Source organism: Rana temporaria, chromosome 10, assembly GCF_905171775.1.
Source record: "Rana temporaria chromosome 10, aRanTem1.1, whole genome shotgun sequence".
Classification (NCBI taxonomy): Eukaryota; Metazoa; Chordata; class Amphibia; order Anura; family Ranidae; genus Rana; species Rana temporaria.
The window spans coordinates 153521983-153542643 of record NC_053498.1 but is presented as its reverse complement, the minus strand read 5'-3'; the positions used below and the strand labels follow the sequence as shown (position 1 = coordinate 153542643).

General features: G+C 54.6%; 1 protein-coding gene across 1 annotated transcript in view; it reads right to left on the bottom strand.

Moving 5' to 3' along the window:
* Positions 1–20661, bottom strand: part of VPS13D (vacuolar protein sorting 13 homolog D) — a 335026-nt gene that overhangs the window by 48315 nt on the left and 266050 nt on the right. Inside the window, exon 66 of the mRNA XM_040326719.1 lies at positions 11305–11500. Coding sequence (XP_040182653.1) covers positions 11305–11500 — 196 coding nt within the window. The remainder of the gene's footprint in view (positions 1–11304; positions 11501–20661) is intronic.

Sequence of the window (20661 nt, the reverse complement as noted above, 5' to 3'; positions counted from 1 at the left end):
AGACACAGGGTTCCCCAGAACCATAGACACGGGGTTCCCCAGAACCATAGGGCTTTACTCCTGGGCTTAGTAGGGGGCCCTTGAGCTGTGGCCAATTGACTTCCCATTTGAGGGAACCTGCATAGTTCTGGTGCCACTTGAAAGAACCACAACACCAATGATCTTTTCATCTGTTTCTAGGGGGGCATTCTGGTCAGCAATGGGGGGGCATTCATCTCAATGGCCACCAATGAACTGTTTTTAGCAGGAGGTTCCCGGAACATGTGGAGACGTTTCTGGACCCGGAATATGTGGAGACGTTTCTGGACCCGGAATATGTGGAGACGTTTCTGGACCCGGAATATGTGGAGACGTTTCTGGACCCGGAACATGTGGACGTTTCTGGACCCGGAACAGGTGGACGTTTCTGGACCCGGAACATGTGGACGTTTCAGGACCCGGAACATGTGGACGTTTCTGGACCCGGAATATGTGGACGTTTCTGGACCCGGAACAGGTGGACGTTTCTGGACCCGGAACATGTGGACGTTTCTCTGAAGCAGAAAGATACTGAAAATCCTTCCACCGATGATCCGCTTCGGAATGCTCCGATTATTTATGTGCTGCTGAAATGGGGTTTGTTTTATTCTCAGGGTCGTGATTAAAGAACATCCCCGACATTCAAAACATGTGTTACTTTTTAGAAGATCATCTCCTTCTCCGGGTGAAAACAAGAGCCTGAAAGCAGCAATGAGATGGTCGGGATGAATTATATGGAGCTGATGTGTGAAAAGGCCTAAAAACAACATCGGTATCAGCGAGTCTTTCCACGGCTCCCAATTTATGATCCAGAAGGCCGTCTATGAGAGGGAAGCCGGGGAATGACACGATACATGACCAAGAAGGTGCTACAGGAAATCACCACACGAGGTACCGGATAACATGAGGACCCATAGACACAGGGTTCCCCAGAATCATAAACATGGGGTTCCCCAGAACCATAGACACGGGATAGACCATATCCATAGACCACACGAGATACTGGATAACATGAGGACCCATAGACACAGGGTTCCCCAGAACCATAGACACGGGGTTCCCCAGAATCATAAACATGGGGTTCCCCACAATCATAGACACGGGATAGACCATATCCATAGACCACACAAGGTACCGGATAACACGAGGACCCATAGACACAGGGTTCCCCAGAACCATAGACACAGGGTTCCCCAGAACCATAGACACAGGGTTCCCCACAATCATAGACACGGGATAGACCATATCCATAGACCACACGAGGTACCGGATAACACGAGGACCCATAGACACGGGGTTCCCCAGAACCATAGACACGGGATAGACCATATCCATAGACCACACGAGGTACCGGATAACACGAGTAGTTGGTGGGGGTTCCTGGAGTGGTTGGTAGGGGATCCTCGAGTGGTTGGTAGGGGATCCTCGAGTGGTTGGTAGGGGATCCTCGAGTGGTTGGTAGGGGATCCTCGAGTGGTTGGTAGGGGATCCTCGAGTGGTTGGTAGGGGATCCTCGAGTGGTTGGTAGGGGATCCTCGAGTGGTTGGTAGGGGATCCTCGAGTGGTTGGTAGGGGATCCTCGAGTGGTTGGTAGGGGATCCTCGAGTGGTTGGTAGGGGATCCTCGAGTGGTTGGTAGGGGGATCCTCGAGTGGTTGGTAGGGGGATCCTCGAGTGGTTGGTAGGGGTTCCTCGAGTGGTTGGTAAAGGTTTCTCGAGCGGTTGGTGGGGGTTCCTCAAATGGTTGGTGGGGGTTCCTCGAGTGGTCGGTAGGGGATCCTCGAGTGGTCGGTAGGGGGATCCTCGAGTGGTCGGTAGGGGGATCCTCGAGTGGTTGGTAGGGGGATCCTCGAGTGGTTGGTAGGGGGATCCTCGAGTGGTTGGTAGGGGGATCCTCGAGTGGTTGGTAGGGGGATCCTCGAGTGGTTGGTAGGGGGATCCTCGAGTGGTTGGTAGGGGATCCTCGAGTGGTTGGTAGGGGATCCTCGAGTGGTTGGTAGGGGATCCTCGAGTGGTTGGTAGGGGGATCCTCGAGTGGTTGGTAGGGGATCCTCGAGTGGTTGGTAAAGGTTTCTCGAGCGGTTGGTGGGGGTTCCTCAAATGGTTGGTGGGGGTTCCTCGAGCAGTCGGTGGGGATTCCTCGAGCGGTCTGTGGGGGTTCCTCGAGCAGTCGGTGGGGGTTCCTCGAGCGGTCTGTGGGGGTTCCTCGAGTGGTCGGTGGGGGTTCCTCGAGCGGTCGGTGGGGGGTTCCTCGAGCGGTCGGTGGGGGTTCCTTGAGCAGTCGGTGGGGGTTCCTCGAGCGGTCGGTGGGGGTTCCTCGAGTGGTCGGTGGGGGGTTCCTCGAGCGGTCGGTGGGGGTTCCTCGAGCAGTCGGTGGGGGTTCCTCGAGCGGTCGGTGGGGGTTCCTCGAGCGGTCGGTGGGGGTTCCTCGAGCGGTCGGTGGGGGTTCCTCGAGCGGTCGGTGGGGGGTTCCTCGAGCGGTTGATAGGGGATCCTTGAGTGGTTGGTAAAGGTTCCTCATGTGGTTGGTGGGGGTTCCTTATCTAAGACAAATTTCTGTGTCTTAGATAAGTAACCAGTGACACCAATGATCTGTAAGGGGGGCTCCTTCCCAACCCCCCACAAACGTGAGGAGCATTCTTCTGTGGCCATCACACCAACATACCATGAACTGTGGTGCATTTTTGCGGTAAAATTAGCGCTATTAAAACGCTTATAAAACGCTCCAAAAACGCCCCTCTCCATTGAAATGAATTGAAAACGCTGTTAAAACGCGGTAAAATAGCGGTATTTTAACGCTCCACTATAGGCGTTTCCAGTGTGAAAGGGCTCCAAGACTGGAAAGACATTTGAAATGCTTCCTCTGTGTTAAATTTGAGAAAAGCCAATTTACACAACTGCTCTCTGTACCCTTCCACCCAATCACCCACAACCGTCTTCTAACGCGTGGCTTCCAAGGCAAGATCTCGCCTCTGCCTCGGGGATCTCTCGTCCCTGCCTTCTGGATCTCTCGCCCCTGCCTTGGGGATCTCTCGCCCCTGCCTTGGGGATCTCTCGCCCCTGCCTTGGGGATCTCTCGCCCCTGCCTTGGGGATCTCTCGCCCCTGCCTTGGGGATCTCTCGCCCCTGCCTTGTGGATCTCTCGCCCCTGCCTTGTGGATCTCTCGCCCCTGCCTTGTGTTTTCCATCCTGGGAGGAGGAGATCTGTAAACTCGGAATGGATTTTAGGCTGACTCGGTTTTTGGCCGTCTGAACTTCGAGATTTGCTACTGCTGTGCTCAGAACCCGGATCCCCGAGAGACCATCCGACCCAACTACAAGAACGCCAATCCCTGAGAGACCATCCGACCCAACTACAAGAACGCCGATCCCTGAGAGACCATCCGACCCAACTACAGAACTCCGATCCCCGAGAGACCATCCGACCCAACTACAGAACTCCGATCCCCGAGAGACCATCCGACCCAACTACAGAACTCCGATCCCCGAGAGACCATCCAACCCAACTACAAGAACGCCAATCCCTGAGAGACCATCCGACCCAACTACAAGAACGCCGATCCCTGAGAGACCATCCGACCCAACTACAGAACTCCGATCCCCGAGAGACCATCCAACCCAACTACAAGAACGCCGATCCCTGAGAGACCATCCAACCCAACTACAAGAACGCCGATCCCTGAGAGACCATCCGACCCAACTACAGAACTCCGATCCCCGAGAGACCATCCGACCCAACTACAGAACTCCGATCCCCGAGAGACCATCCAACCCAACTACAAGAACGCCGATCCCTGAGAGACCATCCGACCCAACTACAGAACTCCGATCCCCGAGAGACCATCCGACCCAACCACAGAACTCCGATCCCCGAGAGACCATCCGACCCAACTACAAGAACGCCGACCCCCAAGAGACCATCCAACCCAACTACAAGAACGCCGATCCCTGAGAGACCATCCGACCCAACTACAGAACTCCGATCCCAGAGAGACCATCCAACCCAACTACAGAACTCCGATCCCCGAGAGACCATCCAACCCAACTACAGAACTCCGATCCCCGAGAGACCATTTAACCCAACTACAGAACTCCGATCCCTGAGAGACCATCCAACCCAACTACAGAACCCCGATCCCCGAGAGACCATCCAACCCAACTACAGAACTCCGATCCCTGAGAGACCATCCGACCCAACTACAGAACTCCGATCCCTGAGAGACCATCCGACCCAACTAACGAAATCCGATCCCTGAGAGACCATCCGACCCAACTACAGAACTCCGATCCCCGAGAGACCATCCAACCCAACTACAGAACTCCGATCCCCGAGAGACCATCCAACCCAACTACAGAACTCCGATCCCTGAGAGACCATCCAACCCAACTACAGAACTCCGATCCCTGAGAGACCATCCAACCCAACTACAGAACTCCGATCCCCGAGAGACCATCCAACCCAACTACAGAACTCCGATCCCCGAGAGACCATCCAACCCAACTACAGAACTCCGATCCCTGAGAGAATATCCAACCCAACTACAGAACTCCGATCCCCGAGAGACCATCCAACCCAACTACAGAACTCCGATCCCTGAGAGACCATCCGACCCAACTACAGAACTCCGATCCCCGAGAGACCATCCAACCCAACTACAGAACTCCGATCCCCGAGAGACCATCCAACCCAACTACAGAACTCCGATCCCTGAGAGACCATCCAACCCAAGTACAGAACTCCGATCCCTGAGAGACCCCTGAGAGACCATCCAACCCAACTACAGAACTCCGATCCCCGAGAGACCATCCGACCCAACTACAGAACTCCGATCCCCGAGAGACCATCCAACCCAACTACAGAACTCCGATCCCTGAGAGACCATCCAACCCAACTACAGAACTCCGATCCATGAGAGACCATCCAACCCAACAACAGAACTCCGATCCCTGAGAGACCATCCAACCCAACTACAGAACTCCGATCCCCGAGAGACCATCCGACCCAACTACAAGAACGCCGATCCCCGAGAGACCATCCAACCCAACTACAGAACTCCGATCCCCGAGAGACCATCCAACCCAACTACATAACTCCGATCACCGAGAGACCAACCGACCCAACTACAGAACTCCGATCCCCGAGAGACCATCCGATCCAACTACAGAACTCCGATCCCCGAGAGACCATCCGACCCAACTACATAACTCCGATCACCGAGAGACCAACCGACCCAACTACAGAACTCCGATCCCCGAGAGACCATCCGACCCAACTACAGAACTCCGATCCCCGAGAGACCATCCGACCCAACTACATAACTCCGATCACCGAGAGACCAACCGACCCAACTACAGAACTCCGATCCCCGAGAGACCATCCGACCCAACTACAGAACTCCGATCCCCGAGAGACCATCCAAACCAACTACAGAACTCCGATCCCCGAGAGACCATCCAACCCAACTACAGAACTCCGATCCCCGAGAGACCATCCAACCCAACCACAGAACTCCGATCCCCGAGAGACCATCCAACCCAACTACAGAACTCCGATCCCTGAGAGACCATCCAACCCAACCACAGAACTCCGATCCCCGAGAGACCATCCAACCCAACTACAGAACTCCGATCCCTGAGAGACCATCCAACTACAGAACTCCGATCCCCGAGAGACCATCCAACCCAACTACAGAACTCCGATCCCCGAGAGACCATCCAACCCAACTACAGAACTCCGATCCCCGAGAGACCATCCAACCCAACTACAGAACTCCGATCCCCGAGAGACCATCCAACCCAACCACAGAACTCCGATCCCCGAGAGACCATCCAACCCAACTACAGAACTCCGATCCCTGAGAGACCATCCAACCCAACTACAGAACTCCGATCCCTGAGAGACCATCCGACCCAACTACAGAACTCCGATCCCTGAGAGACCATCCAACCCAACTACAGAACTCCGATCTCCGAGAGACCATCCAACCCAACTACAGAACTCCGATCCCTGAGAGACCATCCAACCCAACTACAGAACTCCGATCCCCGAGAGACCATCCAACCCAAATACAGAACTCCGATACCCGAGAGACCATCCAACCCAACTACAGAACTCCGATCCCCGAGAGACCATCCGACCCAACTACAGAACTCCGATCCCCGAGAGACCATCCAACCCAACCACAGAACTCCGATCCCCGAGAGACCATCCAACCCAACTACAGAACTCCGATCCCCGAGAGACCATCCAACCCAACTACAGAACTCCGATCCCCGAGAGACCATCCAACCCAACTACAGAACTCCGATCCCCGAGAGACCATCCAACCCAACCACAGAACTCCGATCCCCGAGAGACCATCCAACCCAACTACAGAACTCCGATCCCTGAGAGACCATCCAACCCAACTACAGAATTCCGATCCCTGAGAGACCATCCGACCCAACTACAGAACTCCGATCCCCGAGAGACCATCCAACCCAACTACAGAACTCCGATCCCCGAGAGACCATCCAACCCAACTACAGAACTCCGATCCCTGAGAGACCATCCAACCCAACTACAGAACTCCGATCCCTGAGAGACCATCCGACCCAACTACAGAACTCCGATCCCTGAGAAACCATCCAACCCAACTACAGAACTCCGATCCATGAGAGACCATCCAACCCAACTACAGAACTCCGATCCCCGAGAGACCATCCAACCCAACTACAGAACTCCGATCCCCGAGAGACCATCCAACCCAACTACAGAACTCCGATCCCCGAGAGACCATCCAACCCAACTACAGAACTCCGATCCCCGAGAGACCATCCAACCCAACTACAGAACTCCGATCCCCGAGAGACCATCCAACCCAACCACAGAACTCCGATCCCCGAGAGACCATCCAACCCAACTACAGAACTCCGATCCCTGAGAGACCATCCAACCCAACTACAGAACTCCGATCCCTGAGAGACCATCCGACCCAACTACAGAACTCCGATCCCTGAGAGACCATCCAACCCAACTACAGAACTCCGATCTCCGAGAGACCATCCAACCCAACTACAGAACTCCGATCCCTGAGAGACCATCCAACCCAACTACAGAACTCCGATCCCGAGAGACCATCCAACCCAAATACAGAACTCCGATACCCGAGAGACCATCCAACCCAACTACAGAACTCCGATCCCCGAGAGACCATCCGACCCAACTACAGAACTCCGATCCCCGAGAGACCATCCAACCCAACCACAGAACTCCGATCCCCGAGAGACCATCCAACCCAACTACAGAACTCCGATCCCCGAGAGACCATCCAACCCAACTACAGAACTCCGATCCCTGAGAGACCATCCAACCCAACTACAGAACTCCGATCCCCGAGAGACCATCCAACCCAACCACAGAACTCCGATCCCCGAGAGACCATCCAACCCAACTACAGAACTCCGATCCCTGAGAGACCATCCAACCCAACTACAGAATTCCGATCCCTGAGAGACCATCCGACCCAACTACAGAACTCCGATCCCCGAGAGACCATCCAACCCAACTACAGAACTCCGATCCCCGAGAGACCATCCAACCCAACTACAGAACTCCGATCCCTGAGAGACCATCCAACCCAACTACAGAACTCCGATCCCTGAGAGACCATCCGACCCAACTACAGAACTCCGATCCCTGAGAGACCATCCAACCCAACTACAGAACTCCGATCCATGAGAGACCATCCAACCCAACTACAGAACTCCGATCCCCGAGAGACCATCCAACCCAACTACAGAACTCCGATCCCTGAGAGACCATCCAACCCAACTACAGAACTCCGATCCCCGAGAGACCATCCGACCCAACTACAGAACTCCGATCCCCGAGAGACCATCCAACCCAACTACAGAACTCCGATCCCTGAGAGACCATCCAACCCAACTACAGAACTCCGATCCCCGAGAGACCATCCAACCCAACGACAGAACTCCGATCCCCGAGAGACCATCCAACCCAACTACAGAACTCCGATCCCCGAGAGACCATCCAACCCAACTACAGAACTCCGATCCATGAGAGACCATCCAACCCAACTACAGAACTCCGATCCATGAGATTCAAGTCCGGAAACTCCACAACAAATCCATTTTCTCTCATTTCTCAGAAGCTCCGGTCCAGAGACTCGGCCAATACCAAGTTCATGTTACACGTGAGCCCAGGTCACCTCCCTCCGAGGTCTCCTCAATCTGCTGCCCTATGGAGACCGCCGGAGCTCAGGAGGGAGGCCTTTGTTACTTTTATTAATCGCTAAACATTGGCCAAAAGTATAATATACAAGACAGATATATAATATACAGGACAGATATATAATATAATATACTATACAGGACAGATATATAATATAATATACAAGACAGATATATAATATAATATAATATAATATACAGGACAGATATATAATATAATATAATATACAGGACAGATATATAATATAATATAATATACAGTCGGATTATCTAGCGATATATTTTCTCTCTGTATTTTCTACTTCAATAAAAGGATCGCCATCGATCGTTTCCGGGTCGGTCAGATGGGAAAGATTCGTAGCGAATGTCATAGATGAGTCTGACCTCCCGTTATTCTGGTGACCCCCCCCCCCTCCCCCATATAAAGTCTATTCCTCACCTACTTCCTTAGAGATAAGTGGGAGGGGCTTTCTGCTCACATTCCAGTATGGTAACCCCCAATAAAATGCTAGGAAAAGCAGGGGTTGCAGCATGCTGATTGGATGGAGAGGGTTTGCAGCATGCTGATTGGATGGAGAGGGTTGCAGCATGCTGATTGGATGGAGAGGGTTGCAGCATGCTGATTGGATGGAGAGGGTTGCAGCATGCTGATTGGATGGAGAGGGGTTGCAGCATGCTGATTGGATGGAGAGGGGTTGCAGCATGCTGATTGGATGGAGAGGGGTTGCAGCATGCTGATTGGATGGAGAGGGTTGCAGCATGCTGATTGGATGGAGAGGGGTTGCAGCATGCTGATTGGATGGAGAGGGTTTGCAGCATGCTGATTGGATGGAGAGGGTTTGCAGCATGCTGATTGGATGGAGAGGGTTTGCAGCATGCTGATTGGATGGAGAGGGGTTGCAGCATGCTGATTGGATGGAGAGGGGTTGCAGCATTCTGATTGGATGGAGAGGGGTTGCAGCATGCTGATTGGATGGAGAGGGGTTGCAGCATGCTGATTGGATGGAGAGGGGTTGCAGCATGCTGATTGGATGGAGAGGGGTTGCAGCATGCTGATTGGATGGAGAGGGTTGCAGCATGCTGATTGGATGGAGAGGGTTGCAGCATGCTGATTGGATGGAGAGGGTTTGCAGCATGCTGATTGGATGGAGAGGGTTTGCAGCATGCTGATTGGATGGAGAGGGTTTGCAGCATGCTGATTGGATGGAGAGGGTTGCAGCATGCTGATTGGATGGAGAGGGGTTGCAGCATGCTGATTGGATGGAGAGGGGTTGCAGCATGCTGATTGGATGGAGAGGGTTTGCAGCATGCTGATTGGATGGAGAGGGGTTGCAGCATGCTGATTGGATGGAGAGGGGTTGCAGCATTCTGATTGGATGGAGAGGGGTTGCAGCATGCTGATTGGATGGAGAGGGGTTGCAGCATGCTGATTGGATGGAGAGGGGTTGCAGCATGCTGATTGGATGGAGAGGGGTTGCAGCATGCTGATTGGATGGAGAGGGTTGCAGCATGCTGATTGGATGGAGAGGGTTGCAGCATGCTGATTGGATGGAGAGGGTTTGCAGCATGCTGATTGGATGGAGAGGGTTTGCAGCATGCTGATTGGATGGAGAGGGGTTGCAGCATGCTGATTGGATGGAGAGGGTTGCAGCATGCTGATTGGATGGAGAGGGTTGCAGCATGCTGATTGGATGGAGAGGGGTTGCAGCATGCTGATTGGATGGAGAGGGGTTGCAGCATTCTGATTGGATGGAGAGGGGTTGCAGCATGCTGATTGGATGGAGAGGGGTTGCAGCATGCTGATTGGATGGAGAGGGGTTGCAGCATTCTGATTGGATGGAGAGGGGTTGCAGCATGCTGATTGGATGGAGAGGGGTTGCAGCATTCTGATTGGATGGAGAGGGGTTGCAGCATGCTGATTGGATGGAGAGGGGTTGCAGCATGCTGATTGGATGGAGAGGGGTTGCAGCATTCTGATTGGATGGAGAGGGGTTGCAGCATTCTGATTGGATGGAGAGGGGTTGCAGCATGCTGATTGGATGGAGAGGGGTTGCAGCATGCTGATTGGATGGAGAGGGGTTGCAGCATTCTGATTGGATGGAGAGGGGTTGCAGCATTCTGATTGGATGGAGAGGGGTTGCAGCATGCTGATTGGATGGAGGGGGTGGGATTGCTCTCGGCCTCGGAGGGTGGGATTGCTCTCGGCCTCCCCCCACCAAATACCCTGTGCAAGGACCCCCCCTCCTCCCTTCAAATACCCTGTGCATGGTCAGGTGATCGGTAGGTAAGAGGTCAGGTAATTGGCGGGGATGAGGTCAAGTGATCGGCGGGGATGAGGTCAAGTGATCGGCAGGGATGAGGTCAAGTGATCGGCAGGGATGAGGTCGGGTGATCGGTAGGGATGGGGTCGGGTGATCGGTAGGGATGAGGTCGGGTGATCGGTAGGGATGAGGTCGGGTGATCGGTAGGGATGAGGTCGGGTGATCGGTAGGGATGAGGTCGGGTGATCGGTAGGGATGAGGTCGGGTGATCGGTAGGGATGAGGTCGGGTGATCGGTAGGGATGAGGTCGGGTGATCGGTAGGGATGAGGTCGGGTGATCGGTAGGGATGAGGTCGGGTGATCGGTAGGGATGAGGTCAGGTGATCGGCAGGGATGAGGTCAGGTGATCGGCAGGGATGAGGTCAGGTGATCGGTAGGGATGAGGTCAGGTGATCGGTAGGGATGAGGTCAGGTGATCGGTAGGGATGAGGTCAGGTGATCGGTAGGGATGAGGTCGGGTGATCGGTAGGGATGAGGTCAGGTGATCGGTAGGGATGAGGTCGGGTGATCGGTAGGGATGAGGTCAGGTGATCGGTAGGGATGAGGTCAGGTGATCGGTAGGGATGAGGTCAGGTGATCGGTAGGGATGAGGTCAGGTGATCGGTAGGGATGAGGTCGGGTGATCGGTAGGGATGAGGTCAGGTGATCGGTAGGGATGAGGTCGGGTGATAGGACAGACGGTCACATGTTATGAAATAGTCTCTCCTGATTGGCTCCTCACATGTGGTACTGACCTGTGCCCGCTGAGCGTTGCCGTGTCTCTCACCGCCTGAGCCGTTTCCGAGGCGAAGTCCAGAGCGCCGGCCACCGGTTTGGTGACGGTCCCGACCAGGCCCTTCCCTAATCCGGAGATGAAGCCGCTGACTCCGCCTTCATTCTTCACGCCTTCCACCGTGGAGGTGATCACACTGGTCAGCCCGCCGATGATACCTGGAAGGAAAAACCTCAATTCAACCCGGTCCGAAAACGGCGGTCTGCCTTGTTTACATCAGCTCTATATCTGTGGGGAGCGATCGCGGGTGGCTGGCGGACACCGCTTCTGCCGGACCCGGGGATTGGCTCCCCTTCTCACCAATCGGTGCGCGTCTTCGCTGGGTATTGTACGAAATGGCAGACAGGTACACCTTATTTTCTGGCAGTGCCCCGCCCCCCACCTGAGACTAGACTCTGGATCCGCCACAATCTACAATCCCACCTCCGTCACAATCTACAATCCCACCTCCGCCACAATCTACAATCCCACCTCCGTCACAATCTACAATCCCACCTCCGCCACAATCTACAATCCCACCTCCGCCACAATCTACAATCCCGCCTCCGCCACAATCTACAATCCCACCTCCCCCACAATCTACAATCCCACCTCCGCCACAATCTACAATCCCACCTCCGCCACAATCTACAATCCCACCTCCCCCACAATCTACAATCCCACCTCCACCACAATCTACAATCCCACCTCCGCCACAATCTACAATCCCACCTCCGCCACAATCTACAATCCCACCTCCGCCACAATCCCACCTCCGCCACAATCTACAATCCCACCTCCGCCACAATCTACAATCCCACCTCCGCCACAATCTACAATCCCACCTCCGCCACAATCTACAATCCCACCTCCGCCACAATCTACAATCCCGCCTCCGCCACAATCTACAATCCCACCTCCCCCACAATCTACAATCCCACCTCCGCCACAATCTACAATCCCACCCCTGCCACAATCTACAATCCCACCTCCGCCACAATCTACAATCCCACCTCCACCACAATCTACAATCCCACCTCCCCCACAATCTACAATCCCACCTCCGCCACAATCTACAATCCCACCTCCGCCACAATCTACAATCCCACCTCCGCCACAATCTACAATCCCACCTCCCCCACAATCTACAATCCCACCTCCCCCACAATCTACAATCCCACCTCCGCCACAATCTACAATCCCACCTCCGCCACAATCTACAATCCCACCTCCGCCACAATCTACAATCCCACCTCCGCCACAATCTACAATCCCACCTCCGCCACAATCTACAATCCCACCTCCGCCACAATCCCACCTCCGCCACAATCTACAATCCCACCTCCGCCACAATCTACAATCCCACCTCCGCCACAATCTACAATCCCACCTCCGCCACAATCTACAATCCCACCTCCGCCCCAATCTACAATCCCACCTCCGCCACAATCTACAATCCCACCTCCGCCACAATCTACAATCCCACCTCCGCCACAATCTACAATCCCACCTCCGCCACAATCTACAATCCCACCTCCGCCACAATCTACAATCCCACCTCCGCCACAATCTACAATCCCACCTCCGCCACAATCTACAATCCCACCCCTGCCACAATCTACAATCCCACCTCCGCCACAATCTACAATCCCACCTCCACCACAATCTACAATCCCACCTCCCCCACAATCTACAATCCCACCTCCGCCACAATCTACAATCCCACCTCCGCCACAATCTACAATCCCACCTCCGCCACAATCTACAATCCCACCTCCCCCACAATCTACAATCCCACCTCCCCCACAATCTACAATCCCACCTCCGCCACAATCTACAATCCCACCTCCGCCACAATCTACAATCCCACCTCCGCCACAATCTACAATCCCACCTCCGCCACAATCTACAATCCCACCTCCGCCACAATCTACAATCCCACCTCCGCCACAATCCCACCTCCGCCACAATCTACAATCCCACCTCCGCCACAATCTACAATCCCACCTCCGCCACAATCTACAATCCCACCTCCGCCACAATCTACAATCCCACCTCCGCCCCAATCTACAATCCCACCTCCGCCACAATCTACAATCCCACCTCCGCCACAATCTACAATCCCACCTCCGCCACAATCTACAATCCCACCTCCGCCACAATCTACAATCCCACCTCCGCCACAATCTACAATCCCACCTCCGCCACAATCTACAATCCCACCTCCGCCACAACCTACAATCCCACCTCCGCTACAATCCCACCTCCCCCACAATCTACAATCCCACCTCCCCCACAATCTACAATCCCACCTCCGCCACAATCTACAATCCCACCCCTGCCACAATCTACAATCCCACCTCCGCCACAATCTACAATCCCACCTCCGCCACAATCTACAATCCCACCTCCCCCACAATCTACAATTCCACCTCCCCCACAATCCCACCTCCCCCACAATCTACAATCCCACCTCCGCCACAATCTACAATCCCACCCCTGCCACAATCTACAATCCCACCTCCGCCACAATCTACAATCCCACCCCTGCCACAATCTACAATCCCACCTCCGCCACAATCTACAATCCCACCTCCGCCACAATCTACAATCCCACCTCCCCCACAATCTACAATTCCACCTCCCCCACAATCCCACCTCCCCCACAATCTACAATCCCACCTCCCCCACAATCTACAATCCCACCTCCGCCACAATCTACAATCCCACCTCCGCCACAATCTACAATCCCACCTCCCCCCACAATCTACAATCCCACCTCCCCCACAATCCCACCTCCCCCACAATCTACAATCCCACCTCCCCCACAATCCCACCTCCCCCACAATCTACAATCCCACCTCCCCCACAATCCCACCTCCCCCACAATCTACAATCCCACCTCCGCCACAATCTACAATCCCACCTCCCCCACAATCTACAATCCCACCTCCTCCACAATCTACAATCCCACCTCCCCCACAATCTACAATCCCACCTCCCCCACAATCTACAATCCCACCTCCGCCACAATCTACAATCCCACCTCCCCCACAATCCCACCTCCCCCACAATCTACAATCCCACCTCCCCCACAATCCCACCTCCCCCACAATCTACAATCCCACCTCCCCCACAATCCCACCTCCCCCACAATCTACAATCCCACCTCCCCCACAATCCCACCTCCCCCACAATCTACAATCCCACCTCCGCCACAATCTACAATCCCACCTCCCCCACAATCTACAATCCCACCTCCTCCACAATCTACAATCCCACCTCCCCCACAATCTACAATCCCACCTCCCCCACAATCTACAATCCCACCTCCCCCACAATCTACAATCCCACCTCCCCCACAATCTACAATCCCACCTCCCCCACAATCTACAATCCCACCTCCCCCACAATCTACAATCCCACCTCCTCCACAATCTACAATCCCACCTCCGCCACAATCTACAATCCCACCTCCTCCACAATCCCACCTCCCCCACAATCCCACCTCCCCCACAATCTACAATCCCACCTCCCCCACAATCTACAATCCCACCTCCTCCACAATCTACAATCCCACCTCCGCCACAATCTACAATCCCACCTCCCCCACAATCTACAATCCCACCTCCGCCACAATCTACAATCCCACCTCCCCCACAATCTACAATCCCACCTCCTCCACAATCTACAATCCCACCTCCCCCACAATCTACAATCCCACCTCCGCCACAATCTACAATCCCACCTCCCCCACAATCTACAATCCCACCTCCGCCACAATCTACAATCCCACCTCCCCCACAATCTACAATCCCACCTCCGCCACAATCTACAATCCCACCTCCGCCACAATCTACAATCCCACCTCCTCCACAATCTACAATCCCACCTCCGCCACAATCTACAATCCCACCTCCCCACAATCTACAATCCCACCTCCGCCACAATCTACAATCCCACCTCCGCCACAATCTACAATCCCACCTCCCCCACAATCTACAATCCCACCTCCCCCACAATCCCACCTCCCCCACAATCTACAATCCCACCTCCCCCACAATCCCACCTCCCCCACAATCTACAATCCCACCTCCCCACAATCCCACCTCCCCCACAATCTACAATCCCACCTCCGCCACAATCTACAATCCCACCTCCCCCACAATCTACAATCCCACCTCCTCCACAATCTACAATCCCACCTCCCCCACAATCTACAATCCCACCTCCCCCACAATCTACAATCCCACCTCCGCCACAATCTACAATCCCACCTCCCCCACAATCCCACCTCCCCCACAATCTACAATCCCACCTCCGCCACAATCCCACCTCCCCCACAATCTACAATCCCACCTCCCCCACAATCCCACCTCCCCCACAATCTACAATCCCACCTCCCCCACAATCCCACCTCCCCCACAATCTACAATCCCACCTCCGCCACAATCTACAATCCCACCTCCCCCACAATCTACAATCCCACCTCCTCCACAATCTACAATCCCACCTCCCCCACAATCTACAATCCCACCTCCCCCACAATCTACAATCCCACCTCCCCCACAATCTACAATCCCACCTCCCCCACAATCTACAATCCCACCTCCCCCACAATCTACAATCCCACCTCCCCCACAATCTACAATCCCACCTCCTCCACAATCTACAATCCCACCTCCGCCACAATCTACAATCCCACCTCCTCCACAATCCCACCTCCCCCACAATCCCACCTCCCCCACAATCTACAATCCCACCTCCCCCACAATCTACAATCCCACCTCCTCCACAATCTACAATCCCACCTCCGCCACAATCTACAATCCCACCTCCCCCACAATCTACAATCCCACCTCCGCCACAATCTACAATCCCACCTCCCCCACAATCTACAATCCCACCTCCTCCACAATCTACAATCCCACCTCCCCCACAATCTACAATCCCACCTCCTCCACAATCTACAATCCCACCTCCCCCACAATCTACAATCCCACCTCCGCCACAATCTACAATCCCACCTCCGCCACAATCCCACCTCCCCCACAATCTACAATCCCACCTCCTCCACAATCTACAATCCCACCTCCCCCACAATCTACAATCCCACCTCCGCCACAATCTACAATCCCACCTCCCCCACAATCTACAATCCCACCTCCTCCACAATCTACAATCCCACCTCCCCCACAATCTACAATCCCACCTCCCCCACAATCTACAATCCCACCTCCCCCACAATCTACAATCCCACCTCCGCCACAATCCCACCTCCCCCACAATCTACAATCCCACCTCCCCCACAATCCCACCTCCCCCACAATCTACAATCCCACCTCCACCACAATCCCACCTCCCCCACAATCCCACCTCCGCCACAATCTACAATCCCACCTCCCCCACAATCTACAATCCCACCTCCGCCACAATCTACAATCCCACCTCCCCCACAATCTACAATCCCACCTCCTCCACAATCTACAATCCCACCTCCCCCACAATCTACAATCCCACCTCCGCCACAATCCCACCTCCGTCACAATCCCACCTCCGCCACAATCCCACCTCCGCCACAATCCCACCTCCGCCACAATCCCACCTCCCCCACAATCCCACCTCCCCCACAATCTACAATCCCACCTCCCCCACAATCCCACCTCCCCCACAATCTACAATCCCACCTCCGCCACAATCTACAATCCCACCTCCGCCACAATCCCACCTCCGCCACAATCCCACCTCCGCCACAATCCCACCTCCCCCACAATCTACAATCCCACCTCCGCCACAACCTACAATCCCACCTCCGCCACAATCTACAATCCCACCTCCGCCACAATCTACAATCCCACCTCCGCCACAATCTACAATCCCACCTCCGCCACAATCTACAATCCCACCTCCCCCACAACCTACAATCCCACCTCCGCCACAATCTACAATCCCACCTCCGCCACAATCTACAATCCCACCACAATCTACAATCCCACCTCCGCCACAATCTACAATCCCACCTCCGCCACAATCCCACCTCCCCTACAATCCCACCTCCCCCACAATCTACAATCCCACTTCCGCCACAACCTACAATCCCACCTCCGCCACAATCTACAATCCCACCTCCGCCACAATCTACAATCCCACCTCCGCCACAATCTACAATCCCACCTCCGCCACAACCTACAATCCCACCTCCCCCACAACCTACAATCCCACCTCCGCCACAATCTACAATCCCACCTCCGCCACAATCTACAATCCCACCTCCGCCACAATCTACAATCCCACCTCCGCCACAACCTACAATCCCACCTCCGCCACAATCTACAATCCCACCTCCGCCACAATCTACAATCCCACCTCCGCCACAATCTACAATCCCACCTCCGCCACAATCCCACCTCCCCCACAATCCCACCTCCCCCACAATCTACAATCCCACCTCCGCCACAACCTACAATCCCACCTCCTCCACAATCTACAATCCCACCTCCTCCACAATCTACAATCCCACCTCCTCCACAATCTACAATCCCACCTCCGCCACAATCCCACCTCCGCCACAATCCCACCTCCGCCACAATCCCACCTCCGCCACAATCCCACCTCCGCCACAATCCCACCTCCGCCACAATCCCACCTCCGCCACAATCTACAATCCCACCGCCGCCACAATCTACAATCCCACCCCCGCCACAATCTACAATCCCACCTCCGCCACAATCTACAATCCCACCTCCGCCACAATCTACAATCCCACCTCCGCCACAATCTACAATCCCACCTCCTCCACAATCCCACCTCCGCCACAATCCCACCTCCGCCACAATCTACAATCCCACCTCCGCCACAATCTACAATCCCACCTCCGCCACAATCTACAATCCCACCTCCGCCGCAATCTACAATCCCACCTCCGCCACAATCTACAATCCCACCTCCGCCACAATCTACAATCCCACCTCCGCTACAATCCCACCTCCGCCACAATCTACAATCTCACCTCCGCCACAATCTACAATCCCACCTCCGCCACAACCTACAATCCCACCTCCGCCACAATCTACAATCCCACCTCCGCCACAATCTACAATCCCACCTCCGCCACAACCTACAATCCCACCTCCGCCACAACCTACAATCCCACCTCCGCCACAACCTACAATCCCACCTCCGCCACAATCTACAATTCCACCTCCGCCACAATCTACAATCCCACCTCCGCCACAATCTACAATCCCACCTCCGCCACAATCTACAATCCCACCTCCGCCACAATCTACAATCCCACCTCCGCCACAATCTACAATCCCACCTCCGCCACAATCTACAATCCCACCTCCGCCCCAATCTACAATCCCACCTCCCCCACAATCTACAATCCCACCTCCGCCACAATCTACAATCCCACCTCCGCCACAATCTACAATCCCACCTCCGCCACAATCTACAATCCCACCTCCGCCACAATCTACAATCCCACCTCCGCCACAATCTACAATCCCACCTCCCCCACAATCTACAATCCCACCCCTGCCACAATCTACAATCCCACCTCCGCCACAATCTACAATCCCACCTCCGCCACAATCTACAATCCCACCTCCGCCACAATCTACAATCCCACCTCCGCCACAATCTACAATCCCACCTCCGCCACAATCTACAATCCCACCTCCGCCACAATCTACAATCCCACCTCCGCCACAATCTACAATCCCACCTCCGCCACAATCTACAATCCCACCACCTCCACAATCCCACAATCTACAATCCCACCTCCGCCACAATCTACAATCCCACCTCCCCCACAATCTACAATCCCACCTCCCCCACAATCTACAATCCCACCTCCCCCACAATCTACAATCCCACCTCCGCCACAATCTACAATCCCACCTCCGCCACAATCTACAATCCCACCTCCGCCACAATCTACAATCCCACCTCCGCCACAATCTACAATCCCACCTCCGCCACAATCTACAATCCCACCTCCGCCACAATCTACAATCCCACCTCCGCCACAATCTACAATCCCACCTCCGCCACAATCTACAATCCCACCTCCGCCACAATCTACAATCCCACCTCCGCCACAATCTACAATCCCACCTCCGCCACAATCTACAATCCCACCTCCGCCACAATCTACAATCCCACCACCTCCACAATCCCACAATCTACAATCCCACCTCCGCCACAATCTACAATCCCACCTCCGCCACAATCTACAATCCCACCTCCCCCACAATCTACAATCCCACCTCCGCCACAATCTACAATCCCACCTCCATCACAATCTACAATCCCACCACCTCCACAATCTACAATCCCACCTCCCCCACAATCTACAATCCCACCTCCCCCACAATCTACAATCCCACCTCCCCCACAATCTACAATCCCACCTCCCCCACAATCTACAATCCCAACTCCCCCACAATCTACAATCCCACCTCCACCACAATCTACAATCCCACCTCCACCACAATCCCACCTCCGCCACAATCTACAATCCCACCTCCGCCACAATCTACAATTCCACCTCCGCCACAATCCCACCTCCGCCACAATCTACAATCCCACCTCCACCACAATCCCACCTCCGCCACAATCTACAATTCCACCTCCGCCACAATCCTACCTCCACCACAATCTACAATCCCACCTCCGCCACAATCTACAATCCCACCTCCGCCACAATCTACAATTCCACCTCCGCCACAATCCCAACTCCACCACAATCTACAATTCCACCTCCGCCACAATCCCACCTCCACCACAATCTACAATCCCACCTCCGCCACAATCTACAATCCCACCTCCGCCACAATCTACAATCCCACCTCCGCCACAATCTACAATCCCACCTCCGCCACAATCTACAATCCCACCTCCGCCACAATCTACAATCCCACCTCCGCCACAATCTACAATCCCACCTCCGCCACAATCTACAATCCCACCTCCGCCACAACCTACAATCCCACCTCCGCTACAATCCCACCTCCTCCACAATCTACAATCCCACCTCCCCCACAATCTACAATCCCACCTCCCCCACAATCTACAATCCCACCTCCCCCACAATCTACAATCCCACCTCCGCCACAATCCCACCTCCCCCACAATCTACAATCCCACCTCCCCCACAATCCCACCTCCCCCACAATCTACAATCCCACCTCCACCACAATCCCACCTCCCCCACAATCCCACCTCCGCCACAATCTACAATCCCACCTCCCCCACAATCTACAATCCCACCTCCGCCACAATCTACAATCCCACCTCCCCCACAATCTACAATCCCACCTCCTCCACAATCTAC